General features: G+C 37.2%; 1 protein-coding gene across 1 annotated transcript in view; it reads right to left on the reverse strand.

The window, feature by feature from the left end:
- Positions 1–16,054, reverse strand: part of cc2d2a (coiled-coil and C2 domain containing 2A) — a 35,962-nt gene extending 19,908 nt beyond the window's left edge. The window contains exons 1-16 of the mRNA XM_081387239.1: positions 15,685–16,054; positions 15,523–15,598; positions 12,733–12,813; positions 12,067–12,187; positions 11,189–11,280; positions 11,007–11,108; positions 9,766–9,858; positions 9,300–9,518; positions 7,783–7,942; positions 7,570–7,706; positions 6,894–7,025; positions 2,715–2,924; positions 2,524–2,630; positions 1,805–1,945; positions 1,583–1,739; positions 1,123–1,367 (exon numbers count right to left, since the gene is read on the reverse strand). Coding sequence (XP_081243365.1) covers positions 1,123–1,367; positions 1,583–1,739; positions 1,805–1,945; positions 2,524–2,630; positions 2,715–2,924; positions 6,894–7,025; positions 7,570–7,706; positions 7,783–7,942; positions 9,300–9,518; positions 9,766–9,858; positions 11,007–11,108; positions 11,189–11,280; positions 12,067–12,187; positions 12,733–12,813; positions 15,523–15,598; positions 15,685–15,698 — 2,087 coding nt within the window. The 5' untranslated portion in view covers positions 15,699–16,054. The remainder of the gene's footprint in view (positions 1–1,122; positions 1,368–1,582; positions 1,740–1,804; positions 1,946–2,523; positions 2,631–2,714; positions 2,925–6,893; positions 7,026–7,569; positions 7,707–7,782; positions 7,943–9,299; positions 9,519–9,765; positions 9,859–11,006; positions 11,109–11,188; positions 11,281–12,066; positions 12,188–12,732; positions 12,814–15,522; positions 15,599–15,684) is intronic.
- Between the last annotated feature and the right edge of the window lie 1,362 nt (positions 16,055–17,416).

Below are 17,416 nucleotides of genomic sequence, written 5' to 3' on the forward strand. Positions count from 1 at the left end.
TCTGTGTGTCACAGCCTTGAGGTAGGCCTATTCTACATGTTTTAGCAGTAGCACGGGACGGTGTTGAGGGTGGAGGCTTGGACGTCCTGGGAGGTTGCGAAGGCGTTGCTGGAATATTGCAGGTAGTTGCCAGGGCTTTGCTGTGTGGTTGTTGAGGTGTTTTTTTTTTTTTTTTTGCCGAATTTATGTCCACAAATTTCATTCATTTACATATACAGGACAAACAGTATGGGACAAGTTATGCCTGGAAGTTTAATACTAAAGACAGTTTAAGTCAGGGGTACCTAATCCTCTTCCTGGAGATTCAGCTCCAACACACCTGTCTGTAATTAATTAATTGTGTTTGATCAGGATTGGAGCTGAAGTTTGCAGAAAGCTAGATCTCCAGGAATAGGATTGGGCATCCCTGGTTTAAGGAGTTTGCTCAAATCACTAACCTCAAATAAGAGCAAAAGTAAGGGGATGTTTACGCGACACCGTTTTCTACTAAAAACGTAAAATTTTAATGCGTTTTGGCAGTTCATTTACACGACAACTGCGTTTTGGTTGCCTGAAAACGCAATCTTTTGAAAACGATCTCTGTGTAAACAACGAAAACCCGAATCTCTGAAGACAATGACGTCATGCATATTACGTGTTTTTACGTGTATTAAGTCTATAGTGTTTCATCGCCATCTAATGGCCTGGCAGCAGAATACAGCATTTTTTGTCGTTTTCAAAGGAAAAAATTCAAAGGAAAAAATTCTCAGTTTTAAGCATATCATTGCAGTGTAAACGTACTCTAAGTGTTGCTTACCTTGGATAACACCATTAGGGGCCATTCACACAAAAGGAAGGGCAGTAAAGCAACAAAAAAAAAAAAAAAAAAAGTTGAACTCATTTTAACTTGACCACCACGTTTTTAGAATGCCGCGTCATGCAAAAGACTTGAGCGCAACGGTCAAACACGTCCATCTAGCATGTGTTTACATTGAAAAACAATGGAAAAGTAGAGCAGTGAAATGGAAAAACACATTCTGTGTGAATGGCTCTCATTTATTCATCTTTTTAAAGACACTCAATACCCTTAAGGTCTTAGGTAAGAGTATCAGTGTGTGTGTGTGTGTGTGTGTGTTCATTCACCGAGGACACTGCTCATTGGGGGTGACGGGCCCGGAGATAGTAAGTTCTGGAATCAGAACCGGTTCTCCAGGTTTCCTGCGGATCCTGGCAACCTTCTCCCGCACTTGCTCTTCCAGGGAGCCCATGTCTGGTTTCTCTGGAGGATCCGGCTTCTCTGGCTCCTCTCCCAACTCCTCCTCACTTTCCTCATCCTCTTCTTCTTCTTCCTGCTGTCTTTTCTTTTTCTGCTTTTTCTTTAAGACTTTCTGAGAGAATCAGAAGCATGCTGTGAACATCTCATGTCAATCTGGTTTCAAACAGGATTATGGATGCATAAACAGTAGTTTTTAAGACAAAACATGTGTGGCTATTAACATTGACCATGATTTGCAGGAACAAAGTTTAAATTTTAAATGAAAGTTAGTTATAAGGCGACTACCAATGAGAATATCAAGCGATTGCATTGCATGTGTAGTGTTACCTGTTTTCTCTTCCAGGATTTCCATTGCTCATGTTGTCTTCTGTATTCACTCATCTTCTTCTGATAATCTTCCTCTGTCTCCGCCTGCAGCTCTTCCACTTCCGCCACAATGTCATTCTCATACTCCTGCTCGTCCTGCTCTCTCTCCACCTTCTCCCTGCAGAGGTAAAGCCACATTACACAAAGCACAAAACATATGACACATGACATAAGATGACATACCTCCTGACAAAGAGTTTGAAAGGCGTGTTGGTGAATCTCTGGAAGTCTCTGAGAGCTTTGAGCTCCTTCCACACTCTGATGATGCTTTTGAGGAGAGCTCTGTCCTTTTCCTGCTCAACATCACGCAACTGACGAGTGTGTCTGAATATACAGAAGAATACAGAGGACAGATTTAAAATAAATGTGACAGAATGACTATCATAAATATATTACTGAAGGTAGAGGTGATTGGAAGTTTCTTCAGGGTTTGTACAGATACTGTAAAATTAAATTTCAGGACTTTCAAGGACTTTTCAAGCTCTACTTTTTTGGTTTTGAAGGACTACAATCAGAGATCGCACTTATCAAACAATATCTTTAGTATTTTTTAAACTCAAATTACAGATATAAGGTATCCAAAATACAACTTACAACGTATTTAATAATATATATATATATATTAAATACAAAGTTTATAATTGCTATTATTGTTCAATAAAGAATATTTTATATTATAATGTTGGCGTATTGTTTATCAGACAGGCTGCAGTGTTAATTTTGCGTGAAAAGATTGCATTTTTGTGTTTTTCCGAATACTCATATATGAGTATATATTGTATTTAAATAAGTCAAGCACTTTTCAAGTACCTCTTCGCAAACATGGTTGGTTTCAAGGGTTTTCCAGGACTTAAATGTCAAAAAGTCAAATTGAAGCACCTTGTACGAAGCCTGTTTCTTACCTCACTTCCTGTTTGTACTCTGCCATCCTCTGCTGGGTCACCTGACTCAGAGCCTCTCCTCTGTGTAGCTCAAGCATATTATGTATCGTGTTCCTCAAGCCGTTCAACTACACAAACACACACACACACACATTCAGAATGAGTTTTAAGAACAGGAGGCTTGGTTTTGCGTTTTCCCTCTTCTGCGTTACCTTATCGGTCAGGAGTCGCGTGATGCTCTTGTGCTGTCTGGTCAGGTGCTGATCGTACAGCTGGGCGAGACGGGCTGCCAGCACATGTTCACGACTGAAGAGAGGATGATGGGAGAAGATGAGGCCCGACACATCCACATCTAGCTGGTAGTCTGACTGGGGATCGCCCATTCCAGATATGTAAAGGTTCACATGCTTCGACTTCAGAGCCTGAAACAGAGCCGACAACCGGGGAAACACCATATTAATCCAGTGTGAAGACTCATTCATCCATTCATTATGCATTTCCACTAATAGTATTAAAAGCAGATTTTCTGTATTTTACAACAAAGGGTCAGTGAATAAAACTTTACGGATATTAAGTTTGTCCAGTTTAAATAAACTGAATGGCATCTATTCTAATATTAGTCTATTCACATTCCTTCCAACCCTTGGGATTCTTATCCTGAGGTGATTAGAGATCCAGCTCTGGCTCAGCGAGCTTTTGCTTTTTGACACTTACAAATCACAACTTGTGCATGTGACCAGCTCAAGGTGCATCTCAATTGATTCAACATCTGCTTCTCTACAATCTTCCATACCAGAAGAACTTCTGCTGCTTCCAAACACTGCGTCTCCCTGCACTGCACTGCTCAATCCTGGACGGACCTCAAAGACTCCTACAACTTCATCTTGCATTTAAAGGGAAACTCTCGCCAAAATTGAACCTAGGCTCTTTTTGTTAATCTACCCAAGTCAAACTTTCGTGTAAAAGCATAATAAGAATGGAAAAACTTCATAATTAGAAGTTTGACCGTATTTTCGTTTTAGGTTAAAAATGCCTTTTGAATGGGAGTGAATGGGGCACTTCTATGATAGCATCAAAAGCACTGTTTTTAAAACACTAAGAAGGCTTGACACAACATGAAACTTTGCTGGAAGTATCACCAGGGGCTCTACACACAAACTCAAGCATTGACTACATTGTTTGTGTTCACAAAGTGTACACACTTTATCAGTTAGTGTTTCTGGTGGCTGAAATTTTGTCAGGAATTTTGCATTCGATTCGACTACTTTTGACTGACAAAATTCCAGTTGTTGTGTCGAGCCTTCTTAGTGTTTTAAAAATAGTGATTTTGATGCTATCATACAAGTGCCCCATTCACAAGGCATTTAACATAAAAAGACAACACGGTCAAACGTAAAAGTGGCGTTTCCATTCTAATTATGCCTTTACACGAAAGTTTGACTCGTATAGATTAACAAAAAGAGCCCAGGTTCAATTTTGGCGAGAGTTACCATTTAAAATCAATCTAATAACACAACTATTGACTACAATTATTCATCAGACATATTGAACAAAACCTTACAGGTATCGTAATCATCAATATCACTACATAATGAATTAATAGCTCTGACATAGAGCTACTATAAGTATATCAAAATTTACCACATACATAAAGTACACTCATGTAAAGCAATATATACTATATAGTAGGGGAGTAACGGTATATGTATTAGTCCTGAACCATGACGGTGTGAACGTCACAGTTTGGTGCATACAGTCAGATGATGAAAACAGTCAGTCACATTCGATTAACACAACAATCCAGAAGGGGGCATGTGCGGTAATGCAACACTGTTTACTAACCGCCAAAACAGTAAGAAGAGCAGAAGAAGAGTTGATCTACGCACTAACCCAAAGCAAGAGTTCAGATGGCACGCAAGAGCTTGCTAGTGGCCGATACACTGAGTTTAGATTAATCTAGCATCCTGATTGTTTTCTTCATTTTACAAAAGCACAATGTTTTGTTTTTATTGTGAGTGAGAGTTAACAGTTTCGAATGATGTCTTCCTCTTATCTGTATGACCTTAAATTATGGCATATTTTAAGTTGTTTCCACTGTTATAATGAGACAAAATCATTTGGCATTGTGCCGATGTGTGTCGTGACTTGTGGAAGTCTCACTCCAGTCCAGTGATGAAACATGCGTGTCCTGGAAACGGGAATCCTCAGGATCCGCTTCACTCGCTGTCTCCTCGAGGAAAGGTAAAGCAGACTCAGATGTAGATGGCTCTTTTTCTCCTTCTCGCTCATCTTTCCGTGATTTCTTGAAATAGTGTAATATTGCATCCGCCATGGTCACCGCATGTTAATGAACTCTCACGCGCAAACAAAATGACATCGTAGGCTACGCACAACACGTTAATCAAACCAATACGTTTGAAAACAGCTGTTGCTGTTTTATTTTTCTTTATTCTGTTTATTTTGCAGTTTTATTACACAAAGAGATACTTTTCAGTTTTTTAGATGATTGTGACCAAATATGAGTTTAGGGTCCAGTTCTCAGTATTAACTACTATCTTCTGTGTACTGCTTATTAATTGTTAGTAAGGTAGTTGTTAAGTTTAGGTATTGGGTAGAATTAAGGGATGTAGAATATAATCATGCAGAATACGACATTAATATGTGCTTTATATGTACTAATAAACAGTCAATTTCCTAGTAAATACATGCTAATTAGCAACTAGTTAACAGTGAGAATTAGTTTAATTAGTCATTTCATTCACCTGTGTCTTGTTAATCAACTTATTAGTTCCCTTTGTTTGGTCCTGCTTATAAGCCTTCAGCTCTCCCTTAGTGTTTGTTGGTTCTCGTTAATATTTTTAGTGTGCGTATTTTACACCTGCGTTTTCCAGAATATTGTTATTCAAGTCTTTCTCCTAGTATTATTCCTCCCCTTCATGTGCTTCAGTAACACGTACCGTGACAACTTTAGCATTTAGCGACTTTATCATAACATCAGAGCTGACTTGTTCTAAATGAAAATGGAAAAACAGGTCCTGTTTTGTAGCGTACCATAAAAAGTGCCTGTAATGGTTTTTCTTTCTTAGGTAACAGGGTTGAATGGTTGATAGTCAACACTACTCCTCTACTGCCTGTACTGTGCATGAGGACTAAGTATACTGTGGCTTTCTCATTGGTTATCAGCCATGCACTCCTGACATCCACTTCATGATTCTCATTCTCACTCTTTTATGTTTTAATGGGTTGCATTACCAGAACACTTTGTGTCAATTAGCTCCACATGTCTGTGAGCATTTTAATATTCAGATGTCCTCATGGCGTGTTCTTCTTTTGATTCATTTCAATTTGCATTTCAAGTATCTCGATTTATTAAACACACATGGCTGGGTGGGTGTGTTATCACTCCGTTTGTGTGTGTGTGTGTGTGTGTGTGTGTGTGTGTGTGTGTGTGTGTGTGTGTGTGTGTGAGTACATCCTAATATCCATTACATATCTCCTATTTTGAGTTCTGTAAGGCGTGACCGGCACATGTGACCTCACTGCCCCGTCTCACTACAGAATTCGTGACATCACCACACATCTGGATCCCATCTCCGTTCTCACACCTCTCATCTCAACAAATATTATTGGCGGTTCATATTGCCTGGAAACAGGCTGCATGGAGGATTTGAAACCAAAAAGTGCTAGTAAACATTACAGGATTGCATTTTAGCATGATTTTTAAAAGTCGTAAAAGAGCTTGAAATATTTTTAGAGCTAAGCTAAGCTAGTAAAAAAAATATTCACTTTAGAAATTTTCACAGCTTGCCATGAGATTTTATTCCATGTTTTCCAGACCTAGTGACCTGGGGTCCCTGGAATTGATTATCTTCTAAAGTCAAAAAAAGAAAAGGAAAATAGATTGTGAACAGGGTTTTGTGTTGATTCCAATAATTTTATGTGGGAAAGAAAACAACGGATTCTTCATCTCAAGACAAGCATCAGAGGTCTGGTGCCTTGGGACCATAGACAACTGTCATCCAAAACCAGTGCATTTAATACGAGTCATGCTTCCTTTGCCAAATCTAATAACTAGTTGCACTCATTGAACAGCCTGGGATCTTGTATTAACGGGACAATGTCAAAAAATGGGTTTGTGATACAAAGCATTGTGTACATCCAGCCGTTGTTATCACAAAATAAACCCAAACATGGTGATCAGGAAACCGACGCAAAGTGCTTATTTCAGAGCAACTTAGTACACGCCTATTTGCCACATAAGTAAATAATTAAGACATGAAATATTAATTTGAGTTGAAATATTTTATCAGCTCATTAAAACGCAAAGCTTCCGAGAAGAAAAACACAGAGAATCTAATGTGATTACAGTTCTCATTAGCTGGATCTCTGACCTTTCTGTAGGCCGTCTGCAGCGCAGGGTCCAGCTCATCCTCCAGGTGGAAGAGAGGCGGTCTGGACGAGGACTCTTTGATTGGGTCGGGCAGAGCCAGAATACGCCCATCGTCTCCAAACCACTTCCTTCCCTGCACAAACACTCACATTAGGATAATTACATTTGTTTTTTACAGTATCATTTTTATTAGGGATGCACGATATATCAGCCACCATATCAGTATCGATACATGTTCATTTTTAATGTTAACGGCCCAATAAAGAAATTTGGCCAATATATTAAAGCCGATAAATAATGGATTATTTCTTCCAGATGAGACACTTCAGATGAGCACTGTTCACCATAATGGTTTTGAATTGCTTAAAATATGACTGAAATCCATTCAAAAAAGTAAAATACAGTTCAGTGCAACATGTGTCTGTCATATTGGCTACATGAAATTATGAGAACATTTTTATAATTGTGTGCTTGGGACATGGATTTTAATGGTGAGACTTTTGTTTTTGTAATCAGATTTAGATTTATCGGCTTATATTGATTATCGGCTTTCAAATATAAAGTATTATCGGTTATCGGTATCAGCCAAAATGTTCATATCGGCGCATCCCTAATTTTGATAGAAGTTAGCATATGAAGTTTTGTGCTCTTGCCCGATCATGATGTCTTTTCATTACCTCGCCCTGCTTGAGGATTCGGTTTTCCAAAATGTTCTGATTTGTCAGGCAGACGTGCGGCCTCTCGCCCACATATAGCCCCTCCTCCTCCAGGTAACGGGGACGCACGTTCTCGGACAGCTTACTCGAGGCAGGAACTGTGGGACACAAGGTGTACCCATCATTCGACCTGCTAGAGGAGGGTTAAGATAAAGAGCGTTTCTGTTTGTGTACCTGTCCTCATGCTGGGAACAAACAGTGTCTCTCGCTCCCTCTGCAGTCGCCTACTGTAGTCCATATACTCTGCTCTCCTCACTTCCAGGAAGTCCTGTGCTGATTGGTCAATGATGAACAAATCCTCCTCCTCATCTCTGACCAGTGGAGCATCTTCATCCTAAACAGGGATTTAATTGCATTAAGTGTAGTTGATATGAAATCTCCAAGTAATGAAACACGCTTACTTGTATAATAAGTCATTGCCCAATAAACTGCAAAAAATGTATTAAAAAGGTGACCAGTCATTTATTAAAATATGTTTAATGTATATAAATTTTAACCAGGGCTGTCAATAGTTTACTATTTTTAATCACAATTAATCGCATACTTATCGTAAAAAAATTTAAACCTACAACGTGACATGAGTCTCATCTCTGATGTAACAAGCTGGTTCTCTTTAACTTAGCGCTGTTTGGATCGATTGAATGATTTTGCTGATGTTCAATTTTCGTTAATGAAGCAATTACGCTTGCTTCAGTAATTTATTTGTGTTAAATGATTTTAACGCGTTAATTTTGAATAGATCGCATTGACAGCCCTAATTTTTTACCCAATATTTTGGTTCACGGACCCTAAAATATGGACCCTGATTGAATGGTCAACGTTTGGTCACTGATATAATTTACATGTGGAAATGACGTTGTTTGTTAGTGTCCATCTTAAAGGGATACTCCGTTTTTTTTTGGAAATAGGCTCATTTTACAACTCCCCCAGAGTTAAACAGTTGAGTTTTACCGTTTTCGAACCCATTCAGCCGATCTCCGGGTCTGGCGGTACCACTTTTAGCATAGCTTAGCATACATCATTGAATCGGACAGGACCATTAGCATTTCTCTCAAAAAAAATTACCAAAGAGTTTCGATATTTTTCCTATTTAAAACTTGACTCTTCTGTAGTTACATTGTGTACTAAGACCGACGGAAAATGTAAAGTTGCGATTTTCTAGGCTGATATGGCTAGGAACTATACTCTCATTCCTGCGTAATAATCAAGAAACTTTACTGCCGTACCATGAGTCCAGCAGGCGTAATGATATGACGCAGCGCCTGAAAATAGGTCTAATAGGTTAGACAAACTTAGTCCCGGTCACGTTGGAAGTTACCGAGCTGGGGACTATTTTCAGGCGCTGCGTCATATTATTACGCCTGCTGCACTCTTAGTGCACGATGTAACTACAGAAGAGTCAAGTTTTAAATTGGAAAAATATCGAAACTCTTTGGTCATTTTTTTGAGAGAGATGTTAATGGTCCTGTCCGATTCAATGATCTATGCTAAGCTATGCGAAAAGTGGTACCGCCAGAACCGGAGATCGGCTGAATGGATTTAAAAAACGGTAAAACTCAATTGTTTAGCTCAGTTGTAAAATGAGCCTATTTCCAAAAAAAGTGGAGTATCCCTTTAACATAAAGTACATATACCATAAACAGTCTCTGTTGTTTATTCTAATCAGAAACAAACACACAAACACAAGTCACCCTGGCTTCAGACTCTTCCTCTCCTTCACACTCCCTCTCTTCCTCCCCTTCTTCTTCATCCTCTCCGTCTTCTTCCCCTGATTCCCCCTCTCCTCCCTCCTCTGCTTCTCTTCTCCCGGGACGTCTTTTCTTACGTGGGCGTTGCTGTTGAGGCTCTGGGTCGAAGTTGAAGGTGAAGAAGTTGTACGCCTCTTCAGCGGTCGGCAAACCAGCTTCGGTCTGCTCAGAAACCAAACACACACATCTATGTCAGGATTTGAGGATTTCTAATGTGTTTCTTAATTAATTCTGATCACATACAGTACTTCACCTGATGTGGGAAATATCATCTTTATTAATACACACATGCAACTATGCACAATGTAGAGTGTAAAGAAATATTAAAAAGTCAGAATCTATCATTTTATAATATGCAATTTCTGTTGCTTTCTTTACCTTACCAGCAGAAACAGGAGTCTTTTCTTACCCTTATGTCTTTGGTTGCACGTCTGGCCACATCACGAAACTTCAGCCTGGCAGTGAAGGACGAGTCTTCATCAGCCTGTAGATCTGGATCCGTCTGGAGGAGGACACCACGACAGGATGAGAGCAGATCAGATTACATTGCAAACTTCTAAACGAGAGGTGGTGTGTTTTACTCTTAATTATAAAAAGAACATATAAAATCATTTGTATTTACTACTGTTCAGATGTTTTTTTCAGAAGTCCCCCTGTAGTCAATCATTTAAAACTCATCTTTGATCACCAAATTGACATATTTAAGCGTTTTTTCCTTGAAATCTTTTTCTTCATGGCTTAAAATAGCTTGTATGCAACTCTTCACCCTTGCCTCATTTAGTATACGCGGTTCTATGAATATGCAAATGAGCCCCGCCTCCACTCACTCACTCAGCTCAGAGATCCACTGGTTGACGATCACACGTTGATCTGATTGGTTACAAGGTAGTTTGTGACGTCAGAAACACCAGCGATTTCAAAGCGTGTTTTTGAGACTGTCTTTGGTTCACTGCAGTTTGAAGGAGGAAATACTCAGCAATGGAGTCGACTTATGAATTTACACATGGTTTGTCTTAAAGCATATTAAAAACACCACATAGACATATAAACAACATTAAAAACTGGATTTTCACCACAGGGGGACTTTAATGTTTTTGAGAGAAGTCTCTTATGCTCACCACCAAGACTTATTTGATAAAAAATATAGTAAAAACAGTAACATTGTGAAATATCACAACTTTAAATCACTGATTTCTATGTGAATATGTTGTAAAAATTGAATTATTAATCCAGTCTTCAGTGTCACATGATCCTTCAGAAATCATTCTAATATGATGATTTGATGCTCAAGAAACATTTCTGATTATCATCAATGCTAAAAACAGTTGTGCTGCTCAATATTTGTGTGGAAACAGTGTTTTTACACGATTCTTTGATGAATAGAAAGATAATAACAGCATTTACTCTAAATAAAAATCTTTTGTAGCATTATCTTTACTTTCACTTTTGATCAATTTAATGGTCCTGGCTAAATAAAAGAAATATACTTTGAACGGAAGTACATATTATAATACTTTGTTTATGGTGACAGAGAAACTAAATGAGACAAAGAATGCTCTAAACATGATCATACCAGGACAGTTTAACTTTTCATACATTACATGTTGATATTTTTCTTTAATATCCCTGTTTCAAAGGAGGGGTGCTTACGTCTCTGTCGAATCGAGTGAGGGTTTCTCTGTCCCGCAGACTCTGTAGGCGGCTGGCGGGCTCAATGATGCTTTCCTGCTCTAGAAGACTGGCAGCTTTAGACTGAAGTTTGGAAGCACAACCGTGAGTTAGTATTCTGAAATATATCCTGAAATACACTTTCTATTTTAGACGAACTTCACCTTCGCTGCCCTCAGCTTCTCAGTCATGCGCTGTCTCATGCTGGTCTCTGATTGGCTGGATCCCGGCCTCATCACAGGACGAGGAGGAAGATCTGGAGAGATTGTGAGGATGTAAGAATAGTGTGCACAGAAACCAAACTGAACAGCTTCACATTATGATTTTTTTAGTTGTCACATGCTATATACTGTCATAGCACCCAGCCCTCAGTTTTTCTTTTTCTCTCCACACTGAGACGGCACTTTTAGCAACCAAAAACAAAGCTTTTTGAAAACGCTTTACAAAGTGGATACATTTGAAAACGGTGTTTTTGAGCTGTAGTGCGGACTGTGAAAACGGAGGTATTTAAAAAAGATGACGTAAGTTTAGTCATGTGACACATATTGTATAGATATTCATGTTTATACTGGTATTGTGCCTGTTATGTGCTATTGACTTTCACACTGTTGCTAAAATATGTTACTTTGCACACTCTTCATATCACAGTCCTGCAAAGATGACACAAAATTTACTTGCATCTGCAGCAAAAACATGACAGCAGTTCTAGCGTTTTAGACCAAACATATAATTGAGAGTGAGTCGACCTGGACGCATCAGTGATGCTGAGATATTGTGCTAAATAAAATGATCCTGCAAGAAGAATTGTGATAACTTGATTATGTCGTGTTCTGTCTGTATCATCTCTGTGAGCTTTTGTGAGAGTTTTCCGACGTTTCAGTGTGGATGAGAAACTTTTTGAAAACGCTTGAAAACGCTAATGTGGAACGGAGAGCGCTTTTAAACGAAAACTCCATTTTCAAATCTATCCGGATTAATGTAGACGTAGCTCTAGTGAAACCTGGGCTTTGTAATGACGTGTATAACCGGAGAGTTCCCTCACCTCTCGGTGAGCGCACTGGCTGTACATCATCATCATCCTCATCATGATCAGGTCTGTCCCGCTCCGGCACTGCTGTCACCTCCTCGTCTGGAGGAGACTCTACCGTCCTCTCCTTCAGCAGCTTCAACACAGAGACCACACGCAGACATTACAGACAGAACCAATCGAGCGCAGGAGGTCAACCTCTAAGAGGGACGATCTCCTGTACCAATATTCACACTTCTGCAGGGAAAGTAACTATTTCATGTATTCTTTGCATTATTACTTGACCTTTTCATAGCCATTCATTTTCTAAAATAAAAATAATGATGAGAATAGCTTAACAGTAATCATAATTAATATTGTTTTATTGTTGTGGTAATCATCGTATCAAAAAAAGAAGCAAATAAATTGCATTATTAACTTTTTATTGTAATTTTCTAAATAAATAAATAGTAATGGAATATTCATAAGTAGTATGTTTTTTATGGTTGTAGTAGTCATTATTGTGTCAAAAAGAAAATAAATTAATGATTAAAATTGATTGCATTGTAACTTAACTTTTAATAACCATTAGTGATGAAATATCATTGTATCAAGTAGTCATTGTAAAAAATAAGTAAAAAAATATTCTGTATATTGGTAATCATACACTACATGTATTTATAAAGTTAGCAGAGTCCTGACCTTCTTCTTTTTTTTCATTCTCTTCGCCATCACTGAGCGTCTGAGTGTCTCACCAGGGTCCTCTTCTCCCCCTGCCAGCTCCTAAAATAACATATTTAGGAATATTACAATAAAAAATATAATAAGTATAATAAATACACACACACACACATATATATATATATATATCTTTACTCCTTAAATATATATATATATCATTTATTTTTTATTGTAATATTCCATATGTATAAATTAGGGCTGTCAAAAGATTAATCGCGATTAATCGCATCCAAAATAAAAGTTTGTGTTTAAATAATATATGTGTGTGTACTCTGTATAATTAAATTGTATATATAAATACACACACATGCATGTATATATTTAAGAAATATTTGCATACATATACTGTATATATTTATATATAATTTATATTATATATAAATATAATTTTTTTATATATAAATTACACATTTTTCTTAAATATATACAAGCATGTGTGTGTATTTATATATACAAATTTAATTATACGCAGTACACACACATATATTATTTAAACACAAACTTTTATTTTGGATGCGATTAATCGCGATTAATCTTTTGACAGCCCTAGTATAAATATGCATATGTGTGTGTGTGTGTTTTAAATGTCTATATTTCTGTCCAGTGTGACCATTTTTTTTTTTTTTTTTTTAGGTTTTCAGAATTCTGATTAAAAGTCAAAAACAAGTCCAACAGGTTTTTAAAAAAATATAATATAATATAATATAATATAATATAATATAATATAATATAATATAATATAATATAATATAATATAATATAATATAATATAATATAATAATGCAGTCCAATTATTGCGGTTATCTATTTATTAAATAAATGCGACTAGATCAAATAACCACGATCATTAATCAATAATCATGACAGGCCTAGTTGTTAGTAATCCAGGTACATCACATGATAACGCACAGGATTTTCCCCACTGGTCACAAGCAGGTTTTAAGGAAGTTACAAGCTCGGATACAAGAAGAATGATCAAGAGAGTCCAGAAGAAAAGCATTGAATGAAATGTGTTCCTCAGCCTATTAAAATAAAACTGGTCCATATGATTCATATGCTTCGTGTAAAAGTATATGGCTTCAGAAGACCTGGCATCATATGCGCCAGTTTAAAGACACATTCACAGGTGTGGTGCTCTTTACTCCTTAAATCACCCTCCACTTGAACTGTGTGGAAAAGAGCAGCGTGGAGATTCTGCTGAGCGAGTGACGACAGAATGCTTATATCTGAGAGAACTAAGCAACACTGAAGGAAAGCCTAGCAGGGAAGTGTTAGAGCGCTAGAGGAAGATGAAAAGGTGAGTCCAGAACCAACCTCCACCGCAGTGCGATCAGTGTCCCGAGACAGATCCCAGTCTGCCGGAACCAGAGCCTACAGCAGATCAGCACACACTCGACAATCACAATCATTCTGCTCGTCTCGTGTAACTAACCTAAGCTATTACAACAAACATGTCTAGCAACTTCAGATAGAAAATACAGCAAATATGTTAGTGCATATAGTGCCCGCACACTTTTCCAGCGGCACTGGTTCCGGATTTGTTTTCTTCATTTCTCCCATAGGGATTTAAAAATATAATTAAAGGGATATTAGCAACGAACCAAACCAGCCAGCAACGAGGTGAAACACAACAATAAAAACTGTGATTTGAAGCAAAAAAAAGGTTTTGAAAATTGGACAAAAAGACAAAGGGACAAGACTGTGTACTTTAGTGAGGGAAAGAACTACAATCCCATGAAGCATTGTGAACAGCATCATCAAATAAAAAATGATGGCAAAATATAAAACTACTCATTGACAAATGTTGATTATATGTATAAAAACTATACAGGTTTATTGCATATATGAACATTTCAATATTTTTAGAGAGTGTAGGGATGGGCGTCATGATTGTGTCATTCGCAGTGCGTCATGGGACTGGGCGGAGCTAGAGGCGGGGTTTTCTTGTTACTACTCTCTGATTGGTGTAATTTCTGTACAGCATCATGGGTGGTGTAGTTTTTCACCACAAATTATGCTAATAAACACGATTATTTTAAAACTAAGCTGAAATAATCCGGGTTGACGGCTTCAACAGAAGCAAATACCATCGTTTAACAACCTCACGGCTCATGGTAGGGCGGTCTTTAAAGGTTTAGAAGTTATCGGTTTTCCCTATGGAGAAAATGAATGGACTTCCGGAACCCGACGGTTTCGCTCTATTGCCTAAAAGTGCAGCACCTTAAAACAAAAAACAGGTGATGAACAACAAACATAGTAAATGGCAATCACTGTTCATTATATTATACCAGGGGTTTTCAATCTTTCAGATGCTGCTGCCGACTCCCAAATATGATCATCCTCGTGTGAGGGTTTATCTATCATAAAAAAACACCCAATTTATACACTGAAAAACGTATATTATGAATCTACAATTAGTTTTTATTTAGATACATTATATAGCCTATGTTTCTACTCACTACCGTAATGTACAATGTATAATTTGTTTAATTTATATTTTTTTATATGAATCAATTTTTAATTATTTATTTTAATCTAATTTAAGATATTTAATAGATGAACAACTAATATTTTTATTTTTATCATATTTTGTATTCATTCATTTGACTGAAATTAATTTATTTAAATACTTTATTTTATTTTTTAATCTTATTATTTAGAGGGTTTTCTCCAGGCTTTTCCCCGGACCCCAGGTTGAAAAACCCCAGCACTAATAATAATAATGTTCTGCATACTGATTATTATTATAACCTGTTTGTCATCTCTGACTCTTCCTAAAGACTCCTGCAGTTCTCTCCTCTTCTTCCTCATCTTCTCCCGCACATCACTGAAGACAACAGGACAGAAAACTTACTCGTACAACAATCACACTTTATGTTTTTTATTCCTGAAGTAGTAAAAAGGGAAGATTACCTGGGCGAAGACATTTTGAATACAATTTCTGATGTCAGATATATTCCCAATTCATATCAGATCAGAAATCAGGACTTCACAGGAACGTCTTGATGAAACTGTATTAAAGTGAGTTTATAACAGAGGGACTGACTGTCTCATCCACAGCAAACACACGCTCGCCTATAAACACACACATAATGTTCCTCTTATAAAGTAAGTTCTAGCGCAGTAATAAATCTCTGTATTCTCTCGGTGCTGGAAATAAACATCACCCTGAGTGAATAAAGAATGCAAATGTTTTCCAGACTGCAACAATGCGAACAGCATTAATTCACTGAAGGAGCAGATATTAAATATGTATTTTGGTAGAGTTTTACCGTCATGCTGTGTACCGCTGCCTGGTAACGGATGTAAATAATCTGCTGCAACCGAACCCACAGCGGTTTGCGTCCGGTCCGTCCCACTCAGTGTCAGAGCGGCTTTTCATTGGCCCAGACTCCCGTCAATCACATAAAACTGCTGACGTCTCTAGGCAGCGCTTAAATCCATAGTTTAAATCCGATCGTTTTTTTTTTCTTCTTCTGTCCTTTATTTGTTTGTACACAATGTTTACATTACGACTAAAATTATCATTAGTGTAAAAACAAAATACGTTAAGAAAAAAAAAATTCTTGAACCTTTAAAATAATTTTATTTCATCGACGAGTGTCTTCTCAAAGAGGTCTACCATATTATTGCAGTATTGTCTTAGATGCAATAACAGTTTACACTCAAATTATAATACCACGAATTTGCCGCTTTCATTAATCCTGAGTATTTAAACAAAACCAACCTTACATCAATCATAGTCTGAGTGATGTTAATTAAACACAGAATAGGTGTATTATTTCTGAAAAATACCAGTTCCAATAACAAACGTTACACCCCGTTTTGATTTCAGATATTTTTTGGACTGTATATAATCTAAGATTATAATGTAGATTGTAATTTTAATCTAAGATCACTAAACCACTCAAGAGAACTATTCGACTGCAATATGCAAACAAGTATTTCGTTAGAGGAAGAAATAAGACCTTATTCACAGTATTTCCTGTTTGCTCCAGGAAATATGCTCTAAACTGATGAGATTTTTTTTTTTTTTGTCAAGTTTCATCTTTTCCTAAAGAATGCAAAACCAACCAATATGGTGAGTATACATTCACTAATTATGTACTGTATGTTGTTTGATCCTGTTCAGATAGTTGTAATCAGAATTCAGAGAGAGTGTTTTACAGAGAGCTTTTTTTTATTATTTTTTTTATGCAAAACACTACCTTTACTCAGTAAGACAGTACTAAAGTGCACTGATATTTAGTGTAATATATAAAATATACAACCTTTTAATGCCAAAATCATCTGTCTGGCCATAACACATTTTCCCACTATTTCTAGTCGGTGTCATATGGAGAAGAATTACACACTAACATGCACATACAAGCAGAATTAAAGGCCGGATACACTGGTCCAATCGTCCCATTTATTAAAATTTGATCTTTGAAATCAACCTTGAAACAAATGTTTGATTATTTATTATTTTTATAAACAGATTTTTTTATTTTATTTTTATCTCCAGCATATTCAAAACAAATATTATATAACTCTAACACCATTAGATCCTTTTGTTCAGGTCAAGGTCTCTGAACAGTCCAGATGGTTGAGCTGTTTTCTCTGACACCAGATGAACTCTCCCATGACAAATTGAACTGAATTC

This window comes from Scardinius erythrophthalmus (genome assembly GCF_964197995.2).
Source record: "Scardinius erythrophthalmus genome assembly, chromosome: 15".
Classification (NCBI taxonomy): Eukaryota; Metazoa; Chordata; class Actinopteri; order Cypriniformes; family Leuciscidae; genus Scardinius; species Scardinius erythrophthalmus.